Source organism: Protopterus annectens, chromosome 1.part2, assembly GCF_019279795.1.
Source record: "Protopterus annectens isolate FY-2018-M chromosome 1.part2, PAN1.0, whole genome shotgun sequence".
Classification (NCBI taxonomy): domain Eukaryota; kingdom Metazoa; phylum Chordata; order Ceratodontiformes; family Protopteridae; genus Protopterus; species Protopterus annectens.
The window spans coordinates 734,439,878-734,464,971 of NC_056727.1; the positions used below are offsets into that span (position 1 = coordinate 734,439,878).

The 25,094-nt window shown below is 44.4% G+C and overlaps 1 protein-coding gene across 8 annotated transcripts in view; it reads right to left on the reverse strand.

Moving 5' to 3' along the window:
* Positions 1-25,094, reverse strand: part of WDR26 (WD repeat domain 26) — a 2,773,460-nt gene that overhangs the window by 1,935,769 nt on the left and 812,597 nt on the right. For all 8 annotated transcript variants that reach the window (XM_044058793.1, XM_044058834.1, XM_044058809.1 and 5 more), the window contains exons 5-6: positions 1,695-1,792; positions 1,272-1,428 (exon numbers count right to left, since the gene is read on the reverse strand). In XM_044058793.1, the coding sequence (XP_043914728.1) occupies positions 1,272-1,428; positions 1,695-1,792 (255 nt within the window). The remainder of the gene's footprint in view (positions 1-1,271; positions 1,429-1,694; positions 1,793-25,094) is intronic.

Here is a 25,094-nt window from a genome sequence, read left to right on the forward strand (position 1 = left end):
TTACACCAGTTTATTGCACCTCTTGCGCTTCGGCAACCGTCTTCGAGTATAAAACATCACATAACTTACACAGTTTATATACCCTAATACATCTAACAATTAAACAAGCAGCCTAAACCAATTAATCAATAAACATTAAAAAATGCTTGATACTACATTCTCATCAGATAAGAAGCCTCCAGTTACATTCCACATTCAGACCCTGAGGAAATAAAGTGTCATATTTCGAAATGAAAATACTTTCTTTATATAACAACTTCTTTTTATACAAATCATCAGAAAATACACCCTTCATAATATGTTCTAAGATAGTGGCTTGTAACCCATTTGGATTCAAATTGTGAGCCAGCATAAAATGTTTAGCAACAGGGCTATATTCATTATTATTTATAATATTCCTGACATGCTCCTGAAGTCTAATTTTAAACTTCCTTTTACTTTCTCCTATATATACAAGGTTACACGGACATTTCAACGCATAAATAATGGTCTTCAGTTTTATCTTTTCTTTTTAGTTTTATCTTTTCTTTTTGGTTCTTGCAGTGACAATCAATTATGGCATTCAGACTGGTGGCATAGTAGTTCTGAGTATGCAAGTCTGTACTTCACCTTTATGTCCTACGCCTTGTGCAGGGAGTGTGTGTGTGATGTACGATACCTGTAAGGGGTTTACATTATGTGATCAAAAAACGTACTCATCGAACATATTTTCATCAACACAAACATCAAAAACACTTCTCACTGAACGGACACTTCAACAAATTTTTCCCAGAGGAAAAAATCTCTTGGCCAAACAAAAACAAAAACTTTCAAACCCTACAAAATGGGAGGCTTCGCTCCCCCCAACTAAATATACCAACTCCAAGAGTGCACTACAGTGGGGAAAAGGGCAACTCCTCGATGACGGCCAAGCGTTTTTTTTCCCCCTGGGGAAAAAAATTCACTGAAGTGGCCATTTGGCGATTAGTGTTTTCACTGTTTTATGTGTCTAACACATTTTTCTATCACATAATATAGACCCCCTTTAAGTACCAAAGGCATACTGGCCAAACGTTGGGCTATCCTTGCCAGGAGATCCCTTTGGCAAACAGCACTGCAACAGTGACATGGAGGGACACCTCCATTTACCCCCCCCCCCAAAAAAAATAAAAAAATTAATTACCAAGGTGAAGTCTTGAGTAGTAATGAATTCAAGACCACGAGAGAAGGGAAACTTGAGAAAATCCGTTTTACTGGCATATTCAGATAGCTATAAAATATCTAGTTCTTACCTACTGCATACGTGATCAATAAGCAGGGACACTGAGTCTAGGTGATTATCAAGTTTGGTATTGTGATACAGGCAACGGTCTCGCTGTAGCTCCACTGCCTGGCGTAGCAGTGTCTGTAAACGGCGTGGGGGAAGCATCACAGATGGTGGTAAATATGCTGAAAAAGAAAGCAAGCGTTGGATGTTTAGCTACATCCTACACAATTACTTCAAGTGTACAATACAAATTTCTTTGTACAGAAGGCATTTTTGTAAGGCACCAATTTAGGCTCTATCACAACTTTACTATTCTACAATAAATATCAACACATGCCATCAATGCAGTCAAGTTCAAAATTATGTAAAGAAAGGCTAACAAATGAATAAGGCTGAGAAAAATTAAATGTATTCCGAAGTTAAAGATGCACTAGCAAAATTAACTTACTCTGCAATTTGTCGAGAAGTTTTGATCTGGAAGCATTTCCTTTCCCTTCCCACTCTGCCTTCACACGCAGGTCATCTGCATGACTACACATTAAATACCTGTATTCAAACACACACAAAATGGCATATTACTAGATCATACAGCATTTTTTCTAGCCAACCAACTAGTTAAAGCACAGTGTGTAAAACAGCATAAAACCCTACAAAGTGGAATACAAGTACAGAAAGTAAAATTTCAATACTTGTATGCCTTTGACTGCACTACTTGCTGATCTCCAAGACTACATGATGAAATGGAGACAATTTACTCAATTTTGCCACCTCTGATGCAAAGAACACAGACCTGACCACAATGAAGGTGCCAGATGAGAACAGTGGAATGAGTGGCTAAGAAGAAATTTAACAGAAGTACAAATGGAACTATTTAACAAAGGTGAACTCCATTTCAGAAGAATTGAGACACAGCAAGAGAGCAAGAGGATCCTCTACACTAGAAAGCACAGGCTAACACTGAGTCCTTTGCTTCTATGTTGCAGTATTCAAAAAGTACAGTTGTGTACACTTACCATAAATGTATATGTCAGAGTGTATTCACTGTTGCAGTCATTACATTTGGGTCATCTGCTGGCAGGTAGCCCTCAGTCAGCCTGATTAACAAAATCTTCGGTCCTCCGTCGGTTGCTGTCCCTTCTTCCATGACGTCAGGGGTATAAAAACATGCAGCCAATGCCATTACATCAGTTTTTCTTGTCCCAGATGTCAGGAGCCCCCCTAATGGGAAGCAATTAAATATAAAATTACAATGGTATACCTCCAACAAAAAAGCAAATACACCAAAAAGGCTTTTAAGTATAGTAAAGGAAAGTAGAGGTAAAGCCAAAAGAAGTTAGGGGGCTGGAGGGAGGGTAACCAGGACTGCAACAGTGAATACACTTGAACATCTACATTTATGGTAAGTGTACACAACTGTACTATGTTCTTCGTGTTTCACTGATGCAGTCATTACATTTGGGTAGATTCCCAAAGCTATGGTTGGGAGGTGGAATTTAGACTGCATTAGGACCAGCTATAAGGGCCTGCAAGACTGCAGTGGCAAAGCCAGCTCTGGATTTAGAGAAAATTGGCAAATGATGATGCTTGGTGAAAGTATGCACAGAACTCCAGGTAGCAGCTTCTAGGATGTCCCTGGTAGGGACGCCTCTGAGAAAGAATGTAGAGGTAGATGCAGCCCTGATGGAGTGAGGTCTGATCCCCTGAGGGATAAGTTTTCCATGGTGCTTATAGCAGAAATGAATGCAATGGCTTATCCATTTAGAAATGGTTTGCTTTGAAATAGCCTTCCCCTCTACACCTGCAGCAAATGCCACCAGCAACTGTTCAGATTTCCTTTGAGGTTTAGTCCTGTCCAAGTAGAATCTAAGTTGTCTGTGCACATCTAAGGAATGCAGTATCCGTTCCCCTTTATTCTGTGGACTGGGAAAGAAGGTTGGCAAATGAATGGACTGATTAAGAGCCACACTGGATACCACTTTGGGCATGAAGAATGGATTGGATTGATTCTGAGGGACACCCTGCCCGCATGAAAGAAGATGAAAGGCTCCACTGCCATAAGGGCCTGTAATTCAGATACCCTTCTAGCTGAAGAGATTGCTAAAAGGAAAGCTGTTTTCCAAGAAAGAAATTTTAAGTCTGCAGTAGCAGCTGGCTTGAAAGGAGGTAGAGTGAGTTTCTCCAAGACAAGGTTAAGGTCCCAGACTGGGGTTGCAGCTCTCCTGGGTGGTCTCAAATTTTTGGCCCCTCAGGAACTGCTTGAGCAGTGGATGAGAGAAGAGGGGAGGGTTCTGTGTTATAATGAGCTGAAATGGCTGAGGAGTGGATTTTAATGGAGGAAAAAGACAGCCCCTTGTGAAGCATCTCAGTTAAGTATTGTAAAATCTGAGGTAAATTGGGTGCTGCTGTGCTCATCCCTTGAGATTGGTTCCAGGCACAGAATCTTTTTCATTTTTCAGTATAAGATTTTCTCGTACTAGGCCTCCTTGCCTCTAAAATGATATCCATCACAGGTTTGCTGAGGGATGGTAAAGGGGAGATTAAGTAATTAGCCAGGCTGTAAGGTTCAGTGTTGGAAGCTGAGGGTACAGAATAAGGTTCTCCTGCTGAGACAGCAGGGAAGGAGTCTGTGGCAGGTGCCATGGAGATAACCGTGACACACTGCGCAGGAGGGGGTACCAGTATTGGCGCGGCCAGTCTGGAGCAATCAAAATCATCCTTGGTTTGTCCTGATTTTTAGTAGTACTTTGGAGAGCAGAGGCAGAGGGGGGAAGGCATAGACTGATAGGTTCTTCCAGCTGAAGGACAGAGCATCCACTTTCCATGCTCGTTTGTGGGGAGTCTTTGTGCAAAATTTGTCCAATTGGTAGTTCTGGGGAAAGGCAAACAGGTCTATATCTGGGCTCACCCATTTGCTTGTCAACATGTTGAAAATCCATGGTGGTTCTTCCAGCTGAAGGACAGAGCATCCACTTTCATTGCTTGTTTGTGGGGAGTCCTTGTGCAAAATTTGTCCAATTGGTAGTTCTGGGGAGAGGCAAACATGTCTATATCTGGGCTCACCCATTTGCTTGTCAACATGTTGAAAATCCTTGGTTCGAGTTTCCACTCGTGTGGGTCCATGACGTTTCTGCTTAGTCCGTCTGCCAGTGTATTTAATTTTCCTGGCAGGAATTGAGCTTGTAGGTGCACTTGGTAGCTCAAGGCTGTGTTCCACAATGCCATAGTTAGTCTGCTGAGGGGATAAGAATGTGTACCCCCCCCCCCGCTTGTTTACGTACCACATAACAGTGGTGTTTGTCCATCTTTACAATTAGCTGTCCTGGAAGAAAGTGGTCCTTGAAGGCTGTCGGAGCATTCTGTAAAGCTAACATTTCTTTTTGATTGATATGCAGGTGCATTTGACTTGAGTTTAATTTGCCCTAAATGCACTTCCCTGCCAGGTGAGCCCCCCCCCCCCATGCATAGTCTGATGCATCTGTTAGGGTTTGGGCGTCAGGGGGTGGTGTGAAAGGTAGTCCCTTGTTTTGGTGGCAGGCCTCTGCCCACCAAAGGAACTCTAGGCGTAGGCAAGGTACGACAGGAATCCTTGTTTCTAGGTCTTGAGAATGTTGACACCATAGGCTTTTTAAATACCACTGTACTTTCCTCATATGCAGTCTTGCATATGGAATTAGAAGAATGCAGGAGGCCATGAACCTCAAAGGGTTGCAGTATTTGTCTTGCAGATAGCAGGGTTTTTATGGCCACTTGTTTGAAGTACGTTGTCAAATTTACTTTTCTGGCGTGAGGTAAGCCATCTGGGAAGTTCTATTCAAGCTTGCTCCCAGGAATATAATTTGTTGACAGGGTACCAGGTGTGATTTCTTTTTGTTTATGGTGTACCCCAAACAGGTTAGAAACTACAGTTGTGTACCTACCATAAATGTAGATGTTAGAGTGTATTCACTGTTGCAGTCATTACACTTGGGTTATCCGCCGGCAGGCTACCTGCAGTCGGCCCGAGTTCCAAAGTCTTGCCATTTTCTTCAGTTTTTCTTGCCCCAGATGTCAGGTGTCCCCAGACAGGAAGGCTGGAAAAATAAAATTATGCCAAAAAGCATGCATGAACTAATATAAACATTTCCTTCATCTACAAGCAAATACACCACACAGGTTGTATAGAGTTGAGAAGTACAGGGAAGTCCCAGCAAAGTAAAGGGGGATGGTGGGTGGGTAACCTGGACTGCAACAGTGAATACACTAACATCTACATTTATGGTAGGTACACAACTGTACTATCTTCATCGTGTTTCACTGTTACAGTCATTACACTTGGGTTGAATCCCAAAGCTGAGGTTGGGCAGCTGGGTCTAGATTGGATTTGGAGAGGCTACCATGCCCTGCAGGACTGCAGTGGCAAAGCCTGCTCTGGATTTAGAGTAGAGAGGCAAGTGGTAGTGCTTGGTGAAAGTGTGCACTGAGCTCCAGGTTGCAGCTTCTAAAATGTCTTTGGTTGGTACTCCTCTGAGAAAGACTGCTGAAGTAGCTGCTGTTCTGGTAGAATGTGGCCTAATGACCTTAGGTACTGATTTGCAATGTTGTGCATAACAGAAGCGGATGCAGTGTCCTATCCATTTTGAAATTGTCTGCTTTATGATAGGTTTTCCTTGTGATCCTGAAGCATAGGCTACAAACAGTTGCTCAGTTTTTCTGAAAGCTTTTGTTTTTGTCCAGGTAGAATCATAGCTGTCTGTTTATATCCAAAGCGTGCAGAGGTCTCTCCCCTTTATTCTGGGGATTTGGGTAGAAAGTTGGTAAATGAATGGTTTGGTTCAGGGCCACATTGGAAACCTTTGGCATGAACGTTGGGTTTGTCCTGAGAGAAACCCTGTCCTGGGGAAAAATGATGAAAGGTTCCACAGTCATTAGTGCTTGTAACTCTAATACCCTTCTTGCTGAAGTTATTGCTAGGAGCAGAGCAGTTTTCCAGGATAAGAATTTTATATCAGCTGTGCTGGCTGGTTCAAAAGGAGGCAGTGTGAGTTTTTCGAAAACAAAATTGAGATCCCAAGTTGGTACTAGTGCTCTCCTTGGGGGTCATACATTTTTTGCCCTTCTGAGGTACTGTCTTAGTAGAGGATGTGAAAAAATAGGAGGTTCCGTATTGTAATGAGCTCAAATGGCAGAGGCATGGATTTTAATTGATGAGAAAGATAGGCCTTTGTCCAGCATCTCAGTTAAGTATTGTAAAATCTGAGGTATATTTGGAACAAGTGGGTCGAGCCCTTGTGCCTGGTTCCAAGCACAGAATCTCTTCCATTTTTCTGCATAAGATTTCCTAGTGCTGGGCCTCCTGGCTTCTAAAATGACATCCATAACAGCTTTAGAGAGAGGTGCAGTCTGAGTGGCTACATTATCTGCCATGCTGCCAGATTGAAGGTTCTGAGTTGACTGTACAGAATCTGATTGTTTTGTTGAGTCAGAAGATGTGGAATTTGAGGTAAAGGCCAAGCTGGGCCCTGAGACAAGCTCTTTAGGATTGGGTACCAGTGCTGGAGTGGCCAGTCTGGGGCAATCAGGATCATTTTTGGCCTTTCTTGTCTGACTTTCAGGAGCACTTTGGTCAGAAGAGGCATTGGTGGGAAGGCACAGACTTGTCAGAGCTTTCCAGCTGAATGATAGAGCATCCACTTTCCATGCTTGAGAGTGATAAGTTCTTGTGCAGAATTTCTGTAGTTGGCAATTGTGAGGGGAGGCAAAAAGATCTATGTCTGGGCGTCCCCATTTCCTTGTTATCATGCTGACCACCTGTGGATTTAGTTTCCATTCATGAGGGTCCATGAGATTTCTGCTTAGTTCGTCTGCCAGTGTATTTTTTGTTCCTGGCAGGAATTGTGCCTGCAGATGTACCTGACAGGTTTAGTGATGTGTTCCACAAGGTCATGGCTTGCCTGCATAGGTGGTAGGAATGTGTGCCCCCTTGCTTGTTTATGTACCACATAACTGTGGTATTGTCCTTCTTTATTAGAAGTGGTCCTGGATGTAGTAGGTACTTGAAAGCTGTCAGGGCATTCTGTACTGCTAGCATCTCTTTCTGATTGATGTGAAGATGCATTTGTTCCTTGGGCCACGTGCCCTGAATACATTTCCCTGCCATATGTGCCCCCCAGGGCATAATCCGATGGATCCGTTGTTGTCTGCCTGGCTGTTGGTAAGGTGAAAGGCTGTCCCTTGTTGTGGGGACAGGCCTGTGACCACCATCGAAACTCCTGTTGTAGGCAAGGAATTAAAGTTATGATCGTCTCCAGGCTGTGACAATGTTGAGTCACAAACACTTTTTAGATACCATTGTAGTTTCCTCATATGCAGTCTTGCATATGGAATTAGTAGAACGCAGGATGCCATGAAGCCCAGGGCCTGCAGAATTTTTCTTGCAGGGAGCTGGGTCTTTGTTGCCATCAATTGAAAGTACTGAGTCAGTTGCCTTTGTTAGTCTGGCGTGAGATAAGCCATCTGGGCATTTGTATTTAAGCTTGCACCCAGGAATATTATCTCTTGAGAGGGCACTAGTTTTGATTTCTTTTCGTTTACTGTGTACCCTAGGCAAATTAGTAATCTTTTTACAAACACCAAATGCTTTAGTAAAATGTCCTTGCTCTCTGCTTGAATAAGGCAGTCGTCCAAGTAGGGATATATTTGAATTCCTTTTTGTCTGCAAAATGCAATTACTGGTGCCAGGCATTTTGTGAAGACCCTGGGCGCAGTAGATAAGCCAAAGGGCAGTGCAGAGAATTGGTAATGTATTGAGCCTGCTATGAATTTGAGGTATCTTCTGCAAGTTTGTCTGATTGGGACATGCAGGTATGCCTCCTTGAGGTCCAAAGTAACTAACCAAGCCTTCTTGCCCAGCATGGGTAGAAGCTGCTGTAGTGTTAACATTTTGAATTTTGGAACATCCAGGAAAGTACTTAGGATTGACGGGTCCAGTACTGGTCTCCAGGCTTTGTCCTTTCTGGGTACTAAGAAAAGTCTTGAGTAAAATCCTTGCCCCTGTTCTTGCTATGGTACTCTTTGAATAGCTCCCATGTCCATGAGAGCAGCAATTTGTTTTTGCGCCTCTCCCCATTGGTTCTGTGGCAGGTCTGGCATACCTCTTGATTTTGGAAGTGTGTGAAAGTGGAACCTGTAACCTTGAGAGACAATATTCAGTACCCATTTGTCCTGGGTGATTATGTGCCAATGTTTTGAGAAAAGTGCTAGCTTTCCCCTTAGGGGTGCTGCCAAAAGGAAAGTGCTTGGCATCTGTAGAGGGGAGTCATTGGGACTGTTTCCTATAAGGTTGTGATTTGTCTTCCCCTCCTTTAGGTGCTGAAGCACCCCATTGTTTAGGTCTGTAGGAGCCTTGGGGCTAAGATCTGCCTCTTGGGCGTCTGTATCTGCCTCTTTGTGGCCTGTCTGACACTGGAAAGGACCAATTTTTTGAAGGCCAGTTTCTGCTAAACCTGGGTGGTTGAACCTGTAAGAAATCCTTTACTGTCTGCATTGATTTTGCTTTATCCTCCATTTTCTTTAACACTTCTGCCTTAACACCAAACAAAGTATCATGCTACAGTGGAGCATCCAATAATTTAACTTTAACACAGTCAGGTAAACTTTGTTCTTTCAACCAAGCATGCCTTCGAATAACAGAGCCTGTAACTGCGGCTCTACAAGAAGCCTGTAATGAAACAAAACCACATTGTAAAGTATGCTTTCCCACTTGTTCTGCTGCATGCAATAAATCCTGCATTTCCTTACTGTCAGGACTTTGAGACTGAAACCATTTTCTGCTTTAACAATGACATGAGATACTGTTGATATTTAAAGCATGTGAAACTGGCAATTTAAAGCCCTTACAGCTAAAGTAGCAGAAGTGTAAACTTTTTTCCCCCATCTGTCCAGAGCTCTGGAATCTCTATCCGAGGGAACAGGATTTTTAGCAGTGGAAGCCTTAACCCCTTTAGGACACTGAGAAATTGTTTCTGGATCTGCAGCAGGGTTTTTGTAAAGAAATTTATGAGAGTCAGGGACCCTGTTGTACCTGTCTGGCTTGACTGGTGTAGGGGGTAAAGAATCAGGAGTCAGACTGGATTCAGAAAAAACATCAACAATATCAAGCACGGGGAATAGCCAGGGGTCTGTGCTGGGGCAATAAAAGAAAGTCTCTGAGCCTTTTCTTGGATTCTGAATAATCCTGGCTCTCCCAATGGAAATACTCCCTCATGGTGTGCAGGGTTTCACCAAAAGAATAATCCTCAGGCGGAGAGGCTGAAGGTATAGACTCTTCTGCATCAGTTTCCTCATAGGGAGGGAGAGAGTATCCCTGGTCAGAAGAGGAATCAGAGGAAATGGAAACCTGGTCAGAGGAATCATAGTCAGTGTCTTGCCTAGGCCTTTTGTCAGGAGGGGGATGGGAACCCCTGATTAAAGTAATTAGGTCTTTGGCCATTTTAAGCATCTGTTTCTTTGGCATGGATGACAGTTCAGTAGAATGCTGTACTTGTTTCTTTGTCTTTAATGGTGTTTTTAACTTTGCCTTGGTTGCTGTAGTGGGCTTAATTGTAAACTGTGAAGGTCTGAAAACACCCTCAGAAGCCGATGCCTGCTCAGCGGCTCCGGACCCATCTGAGGGAATAGTTTCCGTAGGCCCAATACCTTGAGTTTCCACAGGCCTTGGTGTCGCCACATGGCTGATGGATAGGGCCTGTGGCTCTGAGGTAGCGGGTGTCAGGGGCTGCAAAAGCGCCTCACTGACAACTGGCGACTGGCCCAGAAGAGGCTTCGTCATCAGTTTTGGACCTCGGATGCCTGTCCCTTTTTCTTTGTCTTTGCGTTTTTTATAAATTCTGGTCGTCTGTTGTTCCGACGGCATTATGTAATTAAACCTTCGGCCAAAATAATGTAAAGCAAAATCAAACAGACGTTTAATAGTGTGTTTGTTGAATCTAGCACAAAACCGAGAACTAGTAACGTCGTGGTCAGGGCCTAGGCAAGGAATACAGTAAGAGTGAAACTCCTTATGAGGTATTTGCTTCCCACAAGAAATACAATTATTAACTTTTACTGACATCAGTCTGGAGCAAGAAAGTTTCCCCAACGGGGTACTTAGCTTTATTGAAGACTTCGGTTCTGAAACTCAATTTCAAAAATCTCAGGAGTCGGCCGACCGGCACTTGCGAACTGCTTTTGCTTTGGGCACCGCGCAGCAAGAAAAACTGAAGAAAATGGTGTTGGTTGCATCTTTTATACCCCTGGCGCTCTGACGTCAGGGAAGAGGTGACAGCAACAGACGCCGGATCAAAACTTTGGAACTCGGGCCGACTGCGGGTAGCCTACCGGCGGATAACCCAAGTGTAATGACTCAACAGTGAAACATGATGAACACCCCTTTTTACAAAGGCCAGATGATTCAAAGGTATGTCCTGGCTTTTTGCCTGAATTAGACAATCGTCCAGGTATGGGTATATTTGAATATGTCTTTGCCTGCAAAATGCAATAACTGGAGCTAGGCACTTTGTGAATACCCTGGGCACAGTAGATAAGACAAAGAACAGTGCAGAGAACTGATAGTGCGTGTAGCCTGCTTTGAAGCATAGGTATCTTCTGCAAGATTCCCTGATTGGGATGTGCAGGTATGCTTCTTTTAAATCTAGTGTTGCCAACCAGGCATCTTTGCCTAGCAGAGGAAGTAACTGGTGAAGAGTCAGCAGCTTGAATTTTGGAATCCCCAAAAGGGTGTTTAGAGTACACAGGTCCAGGATAGGGCGCCATGAATTGTCCTTTCTGGACACCAGGACAAGTCTTGAGTAGAAACCTTGTCCCTTTTCCTCTTCTGGTACCAGTTGAATAGCCCTCGTGTTTAAGAGAGAAAGTACTTGTTTTTGGGCCTCTGCCCACTGATTTGGGGGTAGGTCCGGCCACCCACTTGGTGTTGGCAACGTGTAGAAGTGAAAGCTGTATCCATGGGACACTACTTAAAGCCCATTTGTCCTGGGTAATGAGTTCCAAATTCTTTGCATGAAGAGCAATCCCCCCCCCCCCCCCCCAAAGGGGCAGTCAGTTGATAAGTGCTTGGAAATTTTAAAAGGAAATCAGAGAGTTTATCACAAGGGGGAGTCGTCTTATTCCCAGACTTGGAAGGGGAAGCCCCCCACTGCATAGTTCTGTGAGTCCCCTGGGACTGAAACCTGAGGTTTTTGCTGTGTCTGGGTTTGGCTTGAGAAAACCTGGAAGGAGCTGGAAAAGACCAATTCTTAGAGTGCCAGTGCCTACTAAATCTAGGAGGCTAAACTTGCAAAAAATCTTTAACAGTTTGCATAGATTTAGCTTTATCTTCCATCTTTTTAAGAACGTCCTCAGCCTTGTTGCCAAAAAGGCGATCCTGATTTAAAGGGGCATCAAACAATTTTACCTTAACATGATCAGGCAAAGATTGCTCCTGAAGCAAAGCATGCCTTCTGAGCACATACCCAGTAACAGCAAACCTGAAAGAGGCCTCTAATGAATCAAAACCACATTGCAAAGTATGTTTTCCAAATTGCTTGGCAGAATGCATTAAATCCTGCAATTCTTTATTTTCCACAGAGTTAGGAATCAACAATTTTCTGTTTAAGCAGTCCAACAACATGTTGCTGACATTTTAACATACGAAACTGGCAGTTTAAAGCCCTAATGGCCAAGGTTGCAGAAGTGCAAACCTTTTTACCCCATCTATCCAGCATCCTGGGAGACACTATCAGAAGGGGTAGGATTTTTAGCAGTAGAAGCCTTAATGCCCTTGGGCCCCTGTGAAATAGTCTCTGGATCTGCAATAGGATTTTTGAAAAGGAACTTGCGGGACTCGGGGACCCTGTAGTATCAGTCAGGTTTACTGGGAGCAGGAGAAAGGGAATCAGGGGCCAAACTAGATTCCAAGAAAGCATCCTCAACAATGTCTAGTACAGGAGGACTAGCTAAATGCCTATGCTGAGGTAGGAGAAGGAAATCCCCAAGCCTCTTTTTTTGAATCAGAAAAATCCTGGCTTTCCCAGTGGAAATGCTCCCTTAGAGTATTGTAAGGTTTCCCCAAAAGAAAAATCCTCAGGAGGGAAAGCAGAGGGAATAGAGTCCTCTGCATCAGAATCCTCATAAGTAGGTAAGGGCAAATCCAGATCATCAGAAGAGTCAGAAAAAACAGAATCCTGATCAGAAGATTTATAATCAAACTCAGTCCTAGGGCTCTTAGAGGGGGGTTGGCTACCCCTGATTAGAGTTATTAGATCTTCAGCCATTCTTATTTGTTTTTTAGGCATAGAAGCCTGAGTATGTGGCTTGGGCGTCGGCTTTTTAGACATGGATCGAGATTTAGGCCCAAGTAATGAAGGACGCGTCAATTTAATATGCAAGTCCGTAGGCCTGAATACACCATCAGAAGCCGGTGCCTGCACAGCAGCTCCGGGCCCATCCAAGGTAGAGACATCTGCGGGTTCCATAATTGAAACATCTCGAGGCATACCGGACTTCGAATGGGTCTCAGTAGAGGCCTGCGAATCAGAAGTAGCGGGTATCAGGGGCTGCGAAAGCACCTCATAGAGAACCGGTGACTGGCTTAGGCGAAGTGTCATCGGCAGTTTTGGACCTCGGCAGCCTCTGTCTATCTTTGCATTTTTCGGAACCCTGGTAGTCGGATGGCTAACAGACGACATTTCTGGATAATTGAACCAAGAAGCAAAATATTTAGAGGCGAAAAAATACCAACGATGGATAGTGCGCTGATTAAATAAAGCACAAAACCAACAGCAAGGTACGTCGTGGTCAGGGCCTAGGCAAGGAACACAGTACGAATTAAAATCTTTATGAGGTATTGGCTTTCCACAAGTAATGCAATTGCTAACATTTACTGACATCGGTAAGGAGCAAGATAAAGTTTCCCCAATGAGGTAAGCTTTAGTTGAAGACTTCAGTTCTGAAACTCAAAAACGAAAATTTCAGGAGTCTGCTGACCAGCACTTGTGAACTGCTTCTGCTCTGGGCACCACATGGCAAGAAAGACTGATGTAATGGCATTGGCTGCATGTTTTATACCCCTGACGTCATGGAAGAAGGGACACCAACTGATGCAGGACCCAAGACTTTGTTAATCAGGCCAACTGAGGGCAACCTGCAAGCACATAACTCAAATGTAATGACTGCAACAGTGAAACACGAAGAACATGTGGGCAGGTGTATAGATTAGTTTAGAGACAGGTCATTGACCACACTGGGCATAAAGGAGGGATTAGTTCACAGGGTGACTGTCTTTGTGGAAGGTAGTGTAGGGAGGCTCAGCAATTAAGGCCTGCAACTTTGACACCCTTCTGGCTGAAGTGATAGCCACCAGGATGGTTTTCCACATACACATCTGTAGGGAAGAAGACCCAGTCAGTTCGAAAGGGCGTTGGGTTAGTTTTTCCAGGATGTAGTTAAGGTCCAAGGGCGGAGGGATAGGTTTCTTTGGTGGCCTCATGTGAAGGAAACCTTTAAGGAAGAGCTTAATGTCGAGCCTGGCTAGCAAGGGGGGGGGGGGTCAAGGGGCAAGCAGGCAGATATAGCAGAAAGGTGTATTTTCACTAAAGAGTAGGAAAGTCCACTTTTTATCAATTGACACGCGAGAAAGTACAGTTTTGCACCTACCATAACTGTAGATGTTAGAGTGTTCACACTGCCGCCGTCATTACACTTGAGTTATCCTGCCGTCAGGCGGTCCTGCAGTTGGCCAGAGTTCCAAAGTCTTGGTCCAGCGTCGGTTGCTGTTGCTTCTTCCCTGACTTTAGTGCGTCAGGGGTATACAAGATGCATCCGACACCATTTTCTTCAGTTTTTCTTGCCCCGGATGTCAGGTGCCCCCAAGTAGGTAGGCAATACATATTGCTAATAAAACATATATATAAAATAAAAACAATACCTTCAGTTACAAGCAAATACACCACAAAGTTTGTATAGGATAGAAAGGTATAGATAAGTCCAGCTAGGACAGAGGGGATGGGCGGAGAGTAACCTGGACTGCAGCAGTGCAACACTCGAACATCTACATTTATGGTAGGTACAAAACTGTACTATGTTCATCGTGTTATACTGCTGCAGTCATTACACTTGGGTAGAATCCCAAAGCTAGGGTTGGGTGGCTGGTCTATAAAGAGTTAGGATTGGCTATGAGGCCCTGCAGAACTGCAGTGGCAAATCCTGCTCTGGATTTAGAGTAAAGAGGCAAGTGGTAATGCTTGGTAAAGGTGTGCACTGAACTCCAAGTTGCAGCCTCCAAAATTTCCTTGGTTAGTACTCCTCAGAGAAAGGCTGTTGAAGTAGCTGTTGCTCTGGTAGAATGTGGCCTAATGTTATTAGGGACTGATTTTCCATGCTGTGTGTAGCAGTAACGAATACAGTGTCCTATCCATTTGGAGATGGTCTGCTTTGAGATATAGCCTTGCCCTGTGATCCTGCAGCATATGCTACAAACAGTTGCTCAGTTTTCCTGAAAGCTTTTGTTTTGTCCAAGTAGAAGCGTAGCTGCCTGTGTATGTCCAAAGAGTGTAGAAGTTTCTCCCCTTTATTCTGGGGGGTTTGGATAAAAAGTTGGCAAATGGATGGTTTGGTTAAGAGCCACACTAGATACCACCTTTGGCATAAAGGTAGGGTTTGTCCTTAAAGAAACCCTGTCCTGATGAAAAATTATAAAAGGTTCCACTGCCATTAATGCCTGTAGCTCTGAGACTCTTCGTGCTGAAGTTACTGCCAGGAGCAGAGCTGTTTTCCATGATAAAAATTTTAGATCGGCTGTATTGGCTGGCTGAAAAGGTGTCAGTGTCAGTTTTTCCAAAACAAAATTGAGGTCCCAAGTTGGTGTTGGTGCTCTCCGGGGCGGGCTTATGTTTTTAGCCCCTCTGAGGTACTGCTTTAGCAAGGGATGAGAGAATAAAGGAGGATCTGTGTTTGTTTCTTTCTTTCTTTCGGCTTTTCCCGGTTAGGGGTCGCCACAGCGGAACTCCGGTCTGCTAATGATTGGCAGTAGATTTTGCCGGGCCTAACGCACAACCTTCAACGAAGGAACGCCCATTCACACATGTCGCCACACAGAAGACGCTCTGAGAATCGAACGGGCAACGTCTAACTGTGAAGCGGCAGTGTTGTAATGTGCTGAAATGGCAGAGGCGTGGATCTTAATTGATGAAAAGGATAGGCCTTTGTCCAGCATCTCAGTTAAGTATTGTAACATCTGAGGAATGTTTGGGACAAGAGGGTCAAGGCTTTGAGCCTGGTTCCAGGCGCAGAATCTCTTCCATTTCTCTGAGTAAGATTTCCTGGTGCTAGGCCTCCTGGCCTCCAAAATGACATCCATAACAGCTTTAGAGAGAGGTGTTGCCTGTTTGACTAATGAATCTGCCATGCAGCCAGGATTAGGGTTTTGAGCTGACCGTGCAGGATCTGATTGTTTTGTTGAATCAGAAGGTGTGAAATTTGAGGCAAACTCCATGGTGGGCCTTGAGCTAAGTTCTTTAAGATTGGGTAGCAGTACTGACGTGGCCAGTCTGGAGCAATCAGGATCATCTGTGGTTTTTCTTGTCTGGCTTTTAGGAGTACCTTTGATAGAAGAGGCAGTGCTGGGAAGGCATAAACGTTTAGGCTTTTCCAGCTGAACGAGAGAGCATCCACTTTCCATGCTTGTGTGTGGTAAGTCCTTGGGCAGAATTTTTGTAGTTGGCAATTCAGTGGGGAGGCAAAAAGATCTATGTCTGGGCATCCCCATTTTTGCGTTACCATGCTGAAGATTTGTGGATTCAATTTCCATTCCTGAGGGTCCATGATATTTCTGCTTAGATCGTCTGCCAGAGTATTTTTCTTTCCTGGCAGGAATTGTGCTTGCAGATGAACTTGATAAGTTAGAGCTGTGTTCCACAAGGTCATGGCTTGCCTGCATAGGGGATAAAAATGAGTGCCCCATTCCTTATGTACCACATTACTGTGGTGTTGCCGGTCTTTAATAATAAATGTCCTGGATGCAGAAGGTCCTTAAAAGCCGTTAGGGCATTTTGAACAGCCAACATCTCTTTTTGATTGATGTATAGATGCATTTGGTCTGTGGTTCACTTGCCCTGAATACATTTTCCTGCCATGTGTGCTCCCCAGGCGTAATCCGAAGCATCTGTTAGTGTCTGCCTGGCTGTGGGTAGAGTGAAAGGCTGACCCTTGTTGAAGTGACATGCCTGTGCCCACCATCGAAACTCCTGTTGTAGGCAGGGAATTATTGGTATTACTGCTTCTAAACTGAGTGTGTTGAGTCCAAACACTTTTTAGGTACCATTGTAATTTCCTCATATGCAGTCTGGCATATGGAATTAGTAGTATGCAGGATGCCATGAATCCCAGGGCCTGCAGAATTTTTTTTGCAGGGAGATGGGAATTTTTTTGCCAGTAATTGAAAATATTGAGTCAGTTGCCCTTGCTGGCGTGAGATAAGCCATCTGGGCCGTTGTATTTAAGGTGGCACACAGGAATATTATCTGTTGTGAGGGCACTAGTTTTGACTTCTTTTCGTTTACTGTGAGAAATTAGCAACCTTTTTACAAACGCAAGATGCTTTAGAAGAATGTCCTTTGTCTTTGCTTGAATGAGGCAGTCATCCAGGTATGGATATATTTGAATTCCTTTTTGTCTGCAAAATGCAATTACTGGTGCCAGGCACTTTGTAAAGACCCTGGGCGCAGTAGATAAGCCAAAGGGCAGTGCAGAGAATTGGTAGTACATTGTACCTGCTTTGAATCTGAGGTATCTTCTGCAATTTTGTCTGATAGGGACATGCAGGTATGCCTCTTTGAGGCCCAGAGTAACAAGCCAAGCCTTCTTGCCCAGCATGGGAAGAAGCTGCTGTAGTGTCAACATTCTGAATTTCAGAACATCCAGGTAAGTACTTAGAGTTGAAAGATGGAGTATGGGTCTCCAGGCTTTGTCCTTTCTGGGGACCAGGAAGAGTCTTGAGTAAAATCCTTGTCCTTGTTCCTGCTGTGGTACTTTTTGAATAGCTCTCATGTCCATGAGGGCTGATATTTGTTTTTGAGCCTCAGCCCATTGATTTTGTGGCAGGTTTGGCATTCCTTTTAGCCTTGGTAAAGTGTGAAAGTGGAACCTGTAACCTTGAGACAATATTCAGAACCAATTTGTCTTGGGACATTGTTTGCCAATTTTGAGAAAAAAGTGCTAGTTTTCCCCCTAAGGGGGCTGCCAAAAGGGAAGTGCTTGGCGTATGAAGGGTGAAGTCATTGGGACTTTTTCCTGTATGGTTGAGATTTGTCCTCACCTCCTTTTGGGTTGAGGTACCCCACTGTCGTTGTCTGTTAGAGCCTTGGGGTTGAGATCTGCCTCTTGGGTGTCTGTATCTGCCTCTCTGTGGCCTGTCTGACACTGGAAAGGATCAATTCTTTGTAGGGCAATTTCTGCTAAATCGAGGTGGCTGTACCTGTAAGAAATCTTTGACTGTTTGCATAGATTTAGCTTTATCCTCCATTTTCTTAAACACCTCTTCTGCCTCAATACCAAACAAGGTGGTATGCTGTAAAGGAGCATCCAATAATTTTGCATTAACATGATCAGGTAAACTCTGTTCTTTTAACCAAGCATGTCTTCGAATCAGAAAACCTGTAACTGCGGCTCTACAAGAGGCCTGTAAAGAATCAAAACCACATTGCAGAGTATGTTATCCCACGTGTTCAACTGCATGCAATAAATCCAGCATTTCTTTATAGTCAGGAGCTTCTGAGCTTGCAGGCATTTTCTGTTTTAACTGAGCCATTAAATATTGTTGGTACTTAAGCATGTGAAACTGGCAATTTAAAGCCCTTACTGCTAAAGTTGCAGAACTGTAAACTTTCTCCCATCTATCCAATGCTCTAGAATCTGTCAGAGGGGACTGGATTTTTTGCAATGGAAGCTTTAACCCCTTTGGGACCCTGGGAAATAGTTTCTGGATCAGCAGAAGGGTTTTTATAAAGAAACTTGTGAGAGTCAGGGACTCTATAATACCTATCTGGCTTGGCTGGTGCAGGGGGCAAAGAATCAGTAGATAAGCTGGATTCAGTGAACACATCATCCACAATATCTAACCACAGGCGGAATAGCCAGGGGCCTGTGCTGAGGCAATAAAAGGAAGTCCCCGAGCCTTTTCTTGGATTCTGAATAATCATGACTTTCCCAATAGAAATGCTCCCTCATGGTATGTAAAGTTTCCCCAAAAGAATAATCCTCAGGAGGAGAGGCTGAAGGGATGGATTCTTCAGCATCAGAGTCCTCATAGGGGGGAAGAGAGTATCCCTGGTCTGAAGAGGAATCAGAGGAAATGGAAACAAGATCAGAAGAATCAGTCTGTATCCTGCCTAGGTCTTTTCTCAGGAGGGGGGGTGGGAACCCCTGATTAGAGTAATGAGGTCTTCGGCCATTTTAAGCATCTGTTTCTTAGGCATGGAGGACTGTCCAGGAGAATTCTGTACTTGCTTCTTTGTCTTTAATGGTGTTTTTGTCTTGGCTGTTGCGTTAATGTTAAGTTGTGAAGGTCTGATAACACCCTCGGAAGCCGATGCCTGCTCAGCGGCTCCGGACCCATCTGAGGGATTAGTTTCCGTAGCCCCAATACCTTGAGTTTCCAGAGGCCTAGTTGTCTCCACGTGGGAGTCAGAGGCGGCCTGTGGCTCTGAGGTAGCGGGTGTCAGGGGCTGCGAAAGCGCCTCACTGAGAACCGGCGACTGGCCTAGAAGAGGCTTTGTCAGTTTTGGACCTCGGATACCTGTCTTTATCCTTGTCTTGGCATTTTTTCAGAATTGCGGTCGTCGGTTGATCCGACGGCATAGTATAATTGAACATTCGGCCAAAGTAGTGCAAAGCAAAATCAAAACGTCGTTTTATAGTGCGTTTGTTAAATCTAGCACAAAACTGACAACTAGTGACGTCGTGATCAGGGCCTAGGCATGGAATACAGTAAGAGTCTAAGCCCTTATGAGGTATTTGCTTCTCACAAGAAATGCAATTAACTTTTTCTGATATCGGTCTGCGGCAAGAAAAAAGTTTCCCCAATGGGGTACTTAGCTTTACTGAAGACTTCAGATCTGAAATTCGACTTCGAAAATCTCAGGACTCGGCCGACCGGCACTTGCGAACTGCTTTTGCTTCTCACACCGCGTGGCAAGAAAGACTGAAGAAAATGGCATTGAATGCATCTTATATACCCCTGACGCACTGATGTCAGGGAAGAAGCGACAGCAACCGACGCCGGACCAAGACTTTGGAACTCTGGCCGACTGCGGGACTACCTGACCCAAGTGTAATGACTGCAGCAGTGTAACACCAACATAAAGCAGGGGGCACCCACAGAGCAAGGGCCTCTTCCCTTGTCCAGATACCACTTTGTAAATCTTTCCCACTTAACTAGGTAAGATCTTCTGGTGGTAGGTTTTCTTGCCTCCCTCAGGAATGACAGCACATCCTCTGAGTAGTGGTGTCTGAAGGGAATCAAAAGTTTTATCACCCACAGAGTAAGGGATAACATCTGCAAGTGTGGGTGAAAGAGAGCACCTTTGTCTTGTGTCAGCAGGTCCACCTTGTAGGGCAACTTGTAGTGATTGCCCTTGGCTAGAGTGAGAAGTAGGGGGAAAGTACAATTTTGTACCTACTATAAATGTAGATGTTCGAGTGTTCACCCTGCTGCAGTCATCACACTTGGGTTATCCTGCCGTCAGGCGGTCCTGCAGTCGGCCCGAGTTCCAAAGTCCTGGTCCGGCGTCGGTTGCTGTCGCTTCTTCCCTGACATCAATGCACCAGGGGTATATAAGAGGCATCAGACACCATTTTCTTCAGTTTTTCTTGCCCCAGATGTCAGGTGCCCCCAATAGGTAGGCAAAATATATATATAGCTATATAAAAAAATACATATAAAAATAAAACAATACCTTCAGGCACAAGCAAATACACCACAGAGGTTGTATAGGATAGAATGGTATAGATAAGTCCAGCTAGTTCAGAGGGGATGGAGGGAGGGTAACCTGGACTGCAGCAGGGTGAACACTCGAACATCTACATTTATGGTAGGAACAAAACTGTACTATGTTCATCCTGTTACCCTGCTGCAGTCATCACACTTGAATAATCCAAAGCTAAGGATGGGTGGTGGAGTTAAACAGGGTTAGAAGAAGCTGGTAGGCCCTGCAAAACTGCAGTGGCAAAACCGGCTCTAGTCTTAGAATATAGAGGTAAGTGATGGTGTTTGGTGAAGGCATGCACTGAACTCCAAGTTGCAGCTTCCCGAATATCCTTGGTTGGCACCCCCCTGAGAAAGGCTGCTGATGTAGCTGTAGCCCTGGTGGAGTGGGACCTAATGTTAGCAGGTACCGATTCCCATGATGCGTGTAGCAGAAACGTATGCAATGTCCTATCCATTTTGAAATGGTCTGTTTTGAGATGGCTTTTCCTTGTGATCCTGCAGCATACGCTACAAAGAGCTGGTCAGATTTTCTGAAAGCCTTAGTTTTATCCAAGTAGTAACGTAATTGCCTGTGAATGTCCAAAGAGTGCAGGAGTCTTTCTCCTTTGTTCTGGGGATTTGGGAAAAATGTGGGCAAATGAATGGTTTGGTTTAGGGCCACACTGGATACCACCTTTGGCATAAAGGAAGGGTTAGTTCGTAGAGAGACTCTGTTGATGAAAAATGAGGAAAGGCTCCACTGCCATTAGTGCCTGTAGCTCTGAGACTTTTCTAGCTGAAGTCATTGCTAGTAGCAGGGCAGTTTTCCATGAAAGAAATTTTAAATCAGCTGAAAAAGCTGGTTCAAAGGGCGGCAGTGTAAGCTTTTCCAGAACAAAGTTGAGATCCCAAGTAGGTGTTGGTGCTCTCCTGGGCGGTCTTATGTTCTTAGCCCCTCTGAGGTACTGTCTTAGGAGTGGATGTGAAAATAAAGGAGGATCCATGTTGGAATGAGCTGAAATTGCTGAGGCGTGGATCTTAATAGATGAAAAGGATAGTCCTTTGTGCAACATCTCAGTTAAGTATTGTAGAATCTGAGGAATGTTTGGATCAAGGGGAGTTTGGCCTTTAACCTGGTTCCAGGTGCAAAATCTTTTCCATTTGTCTGAATAGGCTTTCCTGGTGCTGGGCCTCCTGGCCTCCAGAATGACATCCATAACAGTTTTGGATAGAGATGTTGGCTGGTTGTTTAGGTAATTTGCCATGCTGCCAGGTTTAAAGTCTTGAGCTGGCTGTGTAGAATCTGATTGTCTCACTGGGTGAGCAAGTGAATTTGTGGTAAATTCCATGGTGGGCCGTGGGCCATGTTCCTTAGAATTTGTTACCAGTGCTGGCATGCCAGTCTGGTGAAATGAGTATCATTTGTGGTCTCTCTAATCTGACTCAGCAGTACCTTTGCTAGAAGAGGCAGTGGAGGAAAGGCATACACTGTTAATGTTTTCCAACTGAATGAGAGGGCGTCCACTTTCCAAGCTTGTGGATGGAATGTCCTTGGGCAAAATTTTTGAAGCTGGTAGTTTTGGGGGTTGACAAACAGATCTATGTCTGGGCATCCCCATTTTTGAGTTATCATTGCAAATACTTGTGGATCTAGTTTCCACTCGTGGGGATCCCATGATGTTTCTGCTTAGGTCGTCTGCCAATGTGTTTTTCTTTCCTGGCAGGAATTGTGCTTGTAATTTAACTTGGTAAGACAGTGTTGTGTTCCACAAGGTCATTGCTTGCCTGCATAGAGGGTAGGAATGTGTGCCCCCTTGCTTATGTACCACATTACTGTGGTATTGTCCGTCTTTATTATTAGCTGTCCTGGGTGTAAGAGGTCCTTGAAAGCTGTTAGGGCATTCTGTATTGCTAGCATTTCTTTTTGATTGATATGCAGATGCCTTTGATCTGTAGTCCATTTGCCCTGAATGCACTGTCCTGCCATGTGTGCTCCCCAGGCACAGTCCGATGCATCTGTTGTCATAGTTTGCCTGGCTGTGGGTAATGTGAAAGGCTGACCCTTGTTGAGGTGACATGCCTGTGCCCACCATAGAAACTCCTGTTGAAGGCAGGGAACGAGTGGTATCGTTTCCAAGCTGTGGCTGTGCTGAGTCCATACGCTTTGCAGGTACCATTGTAATTTCCTCATATGCAGTTTTGCAAATGATATTAGTAGTATGCAAGATGCCATGAATCCCAAGGCCTGCAGAATTTTTCTTGCAGGGAGTTGGGTCTTTGTTGCCATTACTTTGAAGTATTGAGTCAGCTGTTGTTGCTTGCCTGACGTCAGATAAGCCATCTGGGCCATTGTATTCAAGCTGGCACCCAGGAATATTATGTTTTATGAGGGCACTAGTTTTGATTTTTCGTTTACTGTGTACCCTAGGCAAATTAGAAGGTGTTTGACAAATGCCAGATGCTTTAAAAGAATGTCCTTGCTTTCTGCTTGAATAAGGCAGTCGTCCAGGTATGGGCATATTTGAATTCCTCTTTGTCTGCAGTATGCAATTACTGGTGCCAGGCATTTTGTGAAGACCCTGGGTGCAGTAGATAAGCCAAAGGGCAGTGCAGAGAATTGATAATGAGTTAAACCTGCAATGAAGCGGAGGTATCTTCAGCAATTTTGTCTGATGGGGACAAGCAGGTATGCCTCCTTGAGGTCCAACGTTACTAGCCAAACATTCTTGCCCAGCATGGGAAGAAGCTGCTGTAGTCTTAGCATCTTGAATTTCGGTACTTGTAGATAGGTGTTCAGAATTGAAAGATCCAGAATTGGTCTCCATGCTTTGTCTTTTCTTGGGACTAGAAAGAGTCTTGAGTAAAATCCTTGTCCTTGCTCCTGTGTAGGTACCTGTTGAATGGCTCTCATGTCCATGAGAGCTGTAATTTGTTTTTGTGCCTCTGCCCATTGATTTGGTGGCAGGTTTGGCATTCCTTTTATCCTTGGCAAGGTATGAAAGTGGAATCTGTATCCTTGTGAAACAATGTTTAAGACCCATTTGTCTTTTGTGATGATGTGCCAGTTGTCTGCAAAAAGTGCTAATGTTCCTCCCAAGGGAGCTGCCAGGAGATTTGCTTGGTAGTTTGAGGATTGAGTCATTGTGTTTGTCTTCTGCTAGCTTGAGGCCTGTCTTCTCCTCCTTTCTGGGTAGCAGTACCCCACTGGCGAGGTTTGTAAGGGCCTTGTGACTGACCTCTGCCCCTTGGGCGTCTGAATTTGCCCCTCTGTGATCTGTCAGAAGCTGGAAAGGACCATTTTTTTGTTGGCCAATTTCTGCTGAAACGAGAGGGTTGTACCTGTAAAAAAATCCTTGACCGTCTGCATTGACTTTGCCTTATCCTCCATTTTCTTTAAAACCTCTTCTGCTTTGACACCAAATAAGACATCCTGCTGTAAAGGTGCATCCAATAATTTTGCTTTAACATGATCAGGTAGGGTTTGTTCTTTTAACCAAGCATGTCTACGTATAACAGACCCAGTAACAGCTGCTCTACAGGAAGCTTCCAATGAATCAAATCCACATTGTAAAGTATGTTTGCCCACCTGTTCAGCTGCATGCAACAGATCCTGCATTTTCTTGAATTCAGACTGCTCAGAAAGTGTGCTCATTTTTTGTTTTAATTGAGACATTAGGAATTGCTGATATTTCAGCATGTGAAACTGACAATTTAATGCTCTCATAGCCAGAGTAGCTGAGGTGTATATCTTCTTTCCCCATCTATCTAGGGCTCTGGAATCCCTTTCAGAGGGCACAGGATTTTTAGCCATAGAAGCTTTAGCCCCTTTGGGACCCTGGGAAATTGTTTCTGGGTCAGCCACAGGGCTTTTAAAAAGGAATTTGTGAGAGTCAGGTACTCTGTAGTATCTGTCTGGTTTGGCCGCAGCAGGAGGTAGAGAGTCTGGATTTAGACAAGACTCCAAGTAAACAACATCCACAATGTCTAAAACTGGAGGGATAGCAAGTGGTCTGTGCTGGGGTAGTAAAAGGACCTCTCGGAGCCTTTTCTTAGAATCAGAGTAGTCCTGGCCTTCCCAGTGGAAATGTTCCCTCATGGTATGTAAAGTTTCCCCAAAGGAGTAGTCTTCAGGGGGAGATGCTGAGTGAATAGAATCTTCAGCATCAAAGTCTTCATAAGGGGGAAAAGTGTAATCCTGTTCCTCAGAAGAATCTGAGGAAACTGAAACCTGGTCAGAGGAAGCATAATCCTCCTCTTGTCTTGGTCTTTTATCTAGAGGGGGATGGAAACCCCTGATTAGGGTAATCAAATCTTCAGCCATCTTGAGCATCTGTTTCTTAGGCATGGGGCCTTTAACTGTACACTGTACAGTCTTTTTGGGTTTTAATGGAGTTTTAAGCTTAGCATAAGATTTAATGGTGAGTGTAGTCGGTCTGAAGACACCTTCAGCAACTGAAGGTGTTTCTACTGCACTGGGATCTCCTTCTGCACCGGTGTCGGAAGGGCCTAATGAAGATGGCTGTGACGGCCTAGTACACTCCGCTTGAGAATCCGCAGCTGTCTGGCGTTCCAATTCTGCGGTCGTCAGGGGCTGCGTAGGTGCCTCACTGAAAACCGGAGAACCGGCGACAGGCCCAGCAGAGGCCTCGGAATCTGGCTTGTTCCTAGGCTGCCTGTCCTTATCCTTGCGTTTTTTATGCATGCCGGTCGTCGGCTGCTCCGACGGCATGATATAATTAAATTTCCTACCAAAGTAATGTGCAAAGTCAAAACGGCGCTTGATAGTTTTATTAAACCTAGCACAAAACAGACAACCTGTGACTTCGTGGTCTGGGCCTAGGCAAGGAATACAATAAGAATGGAAGTCCTTAT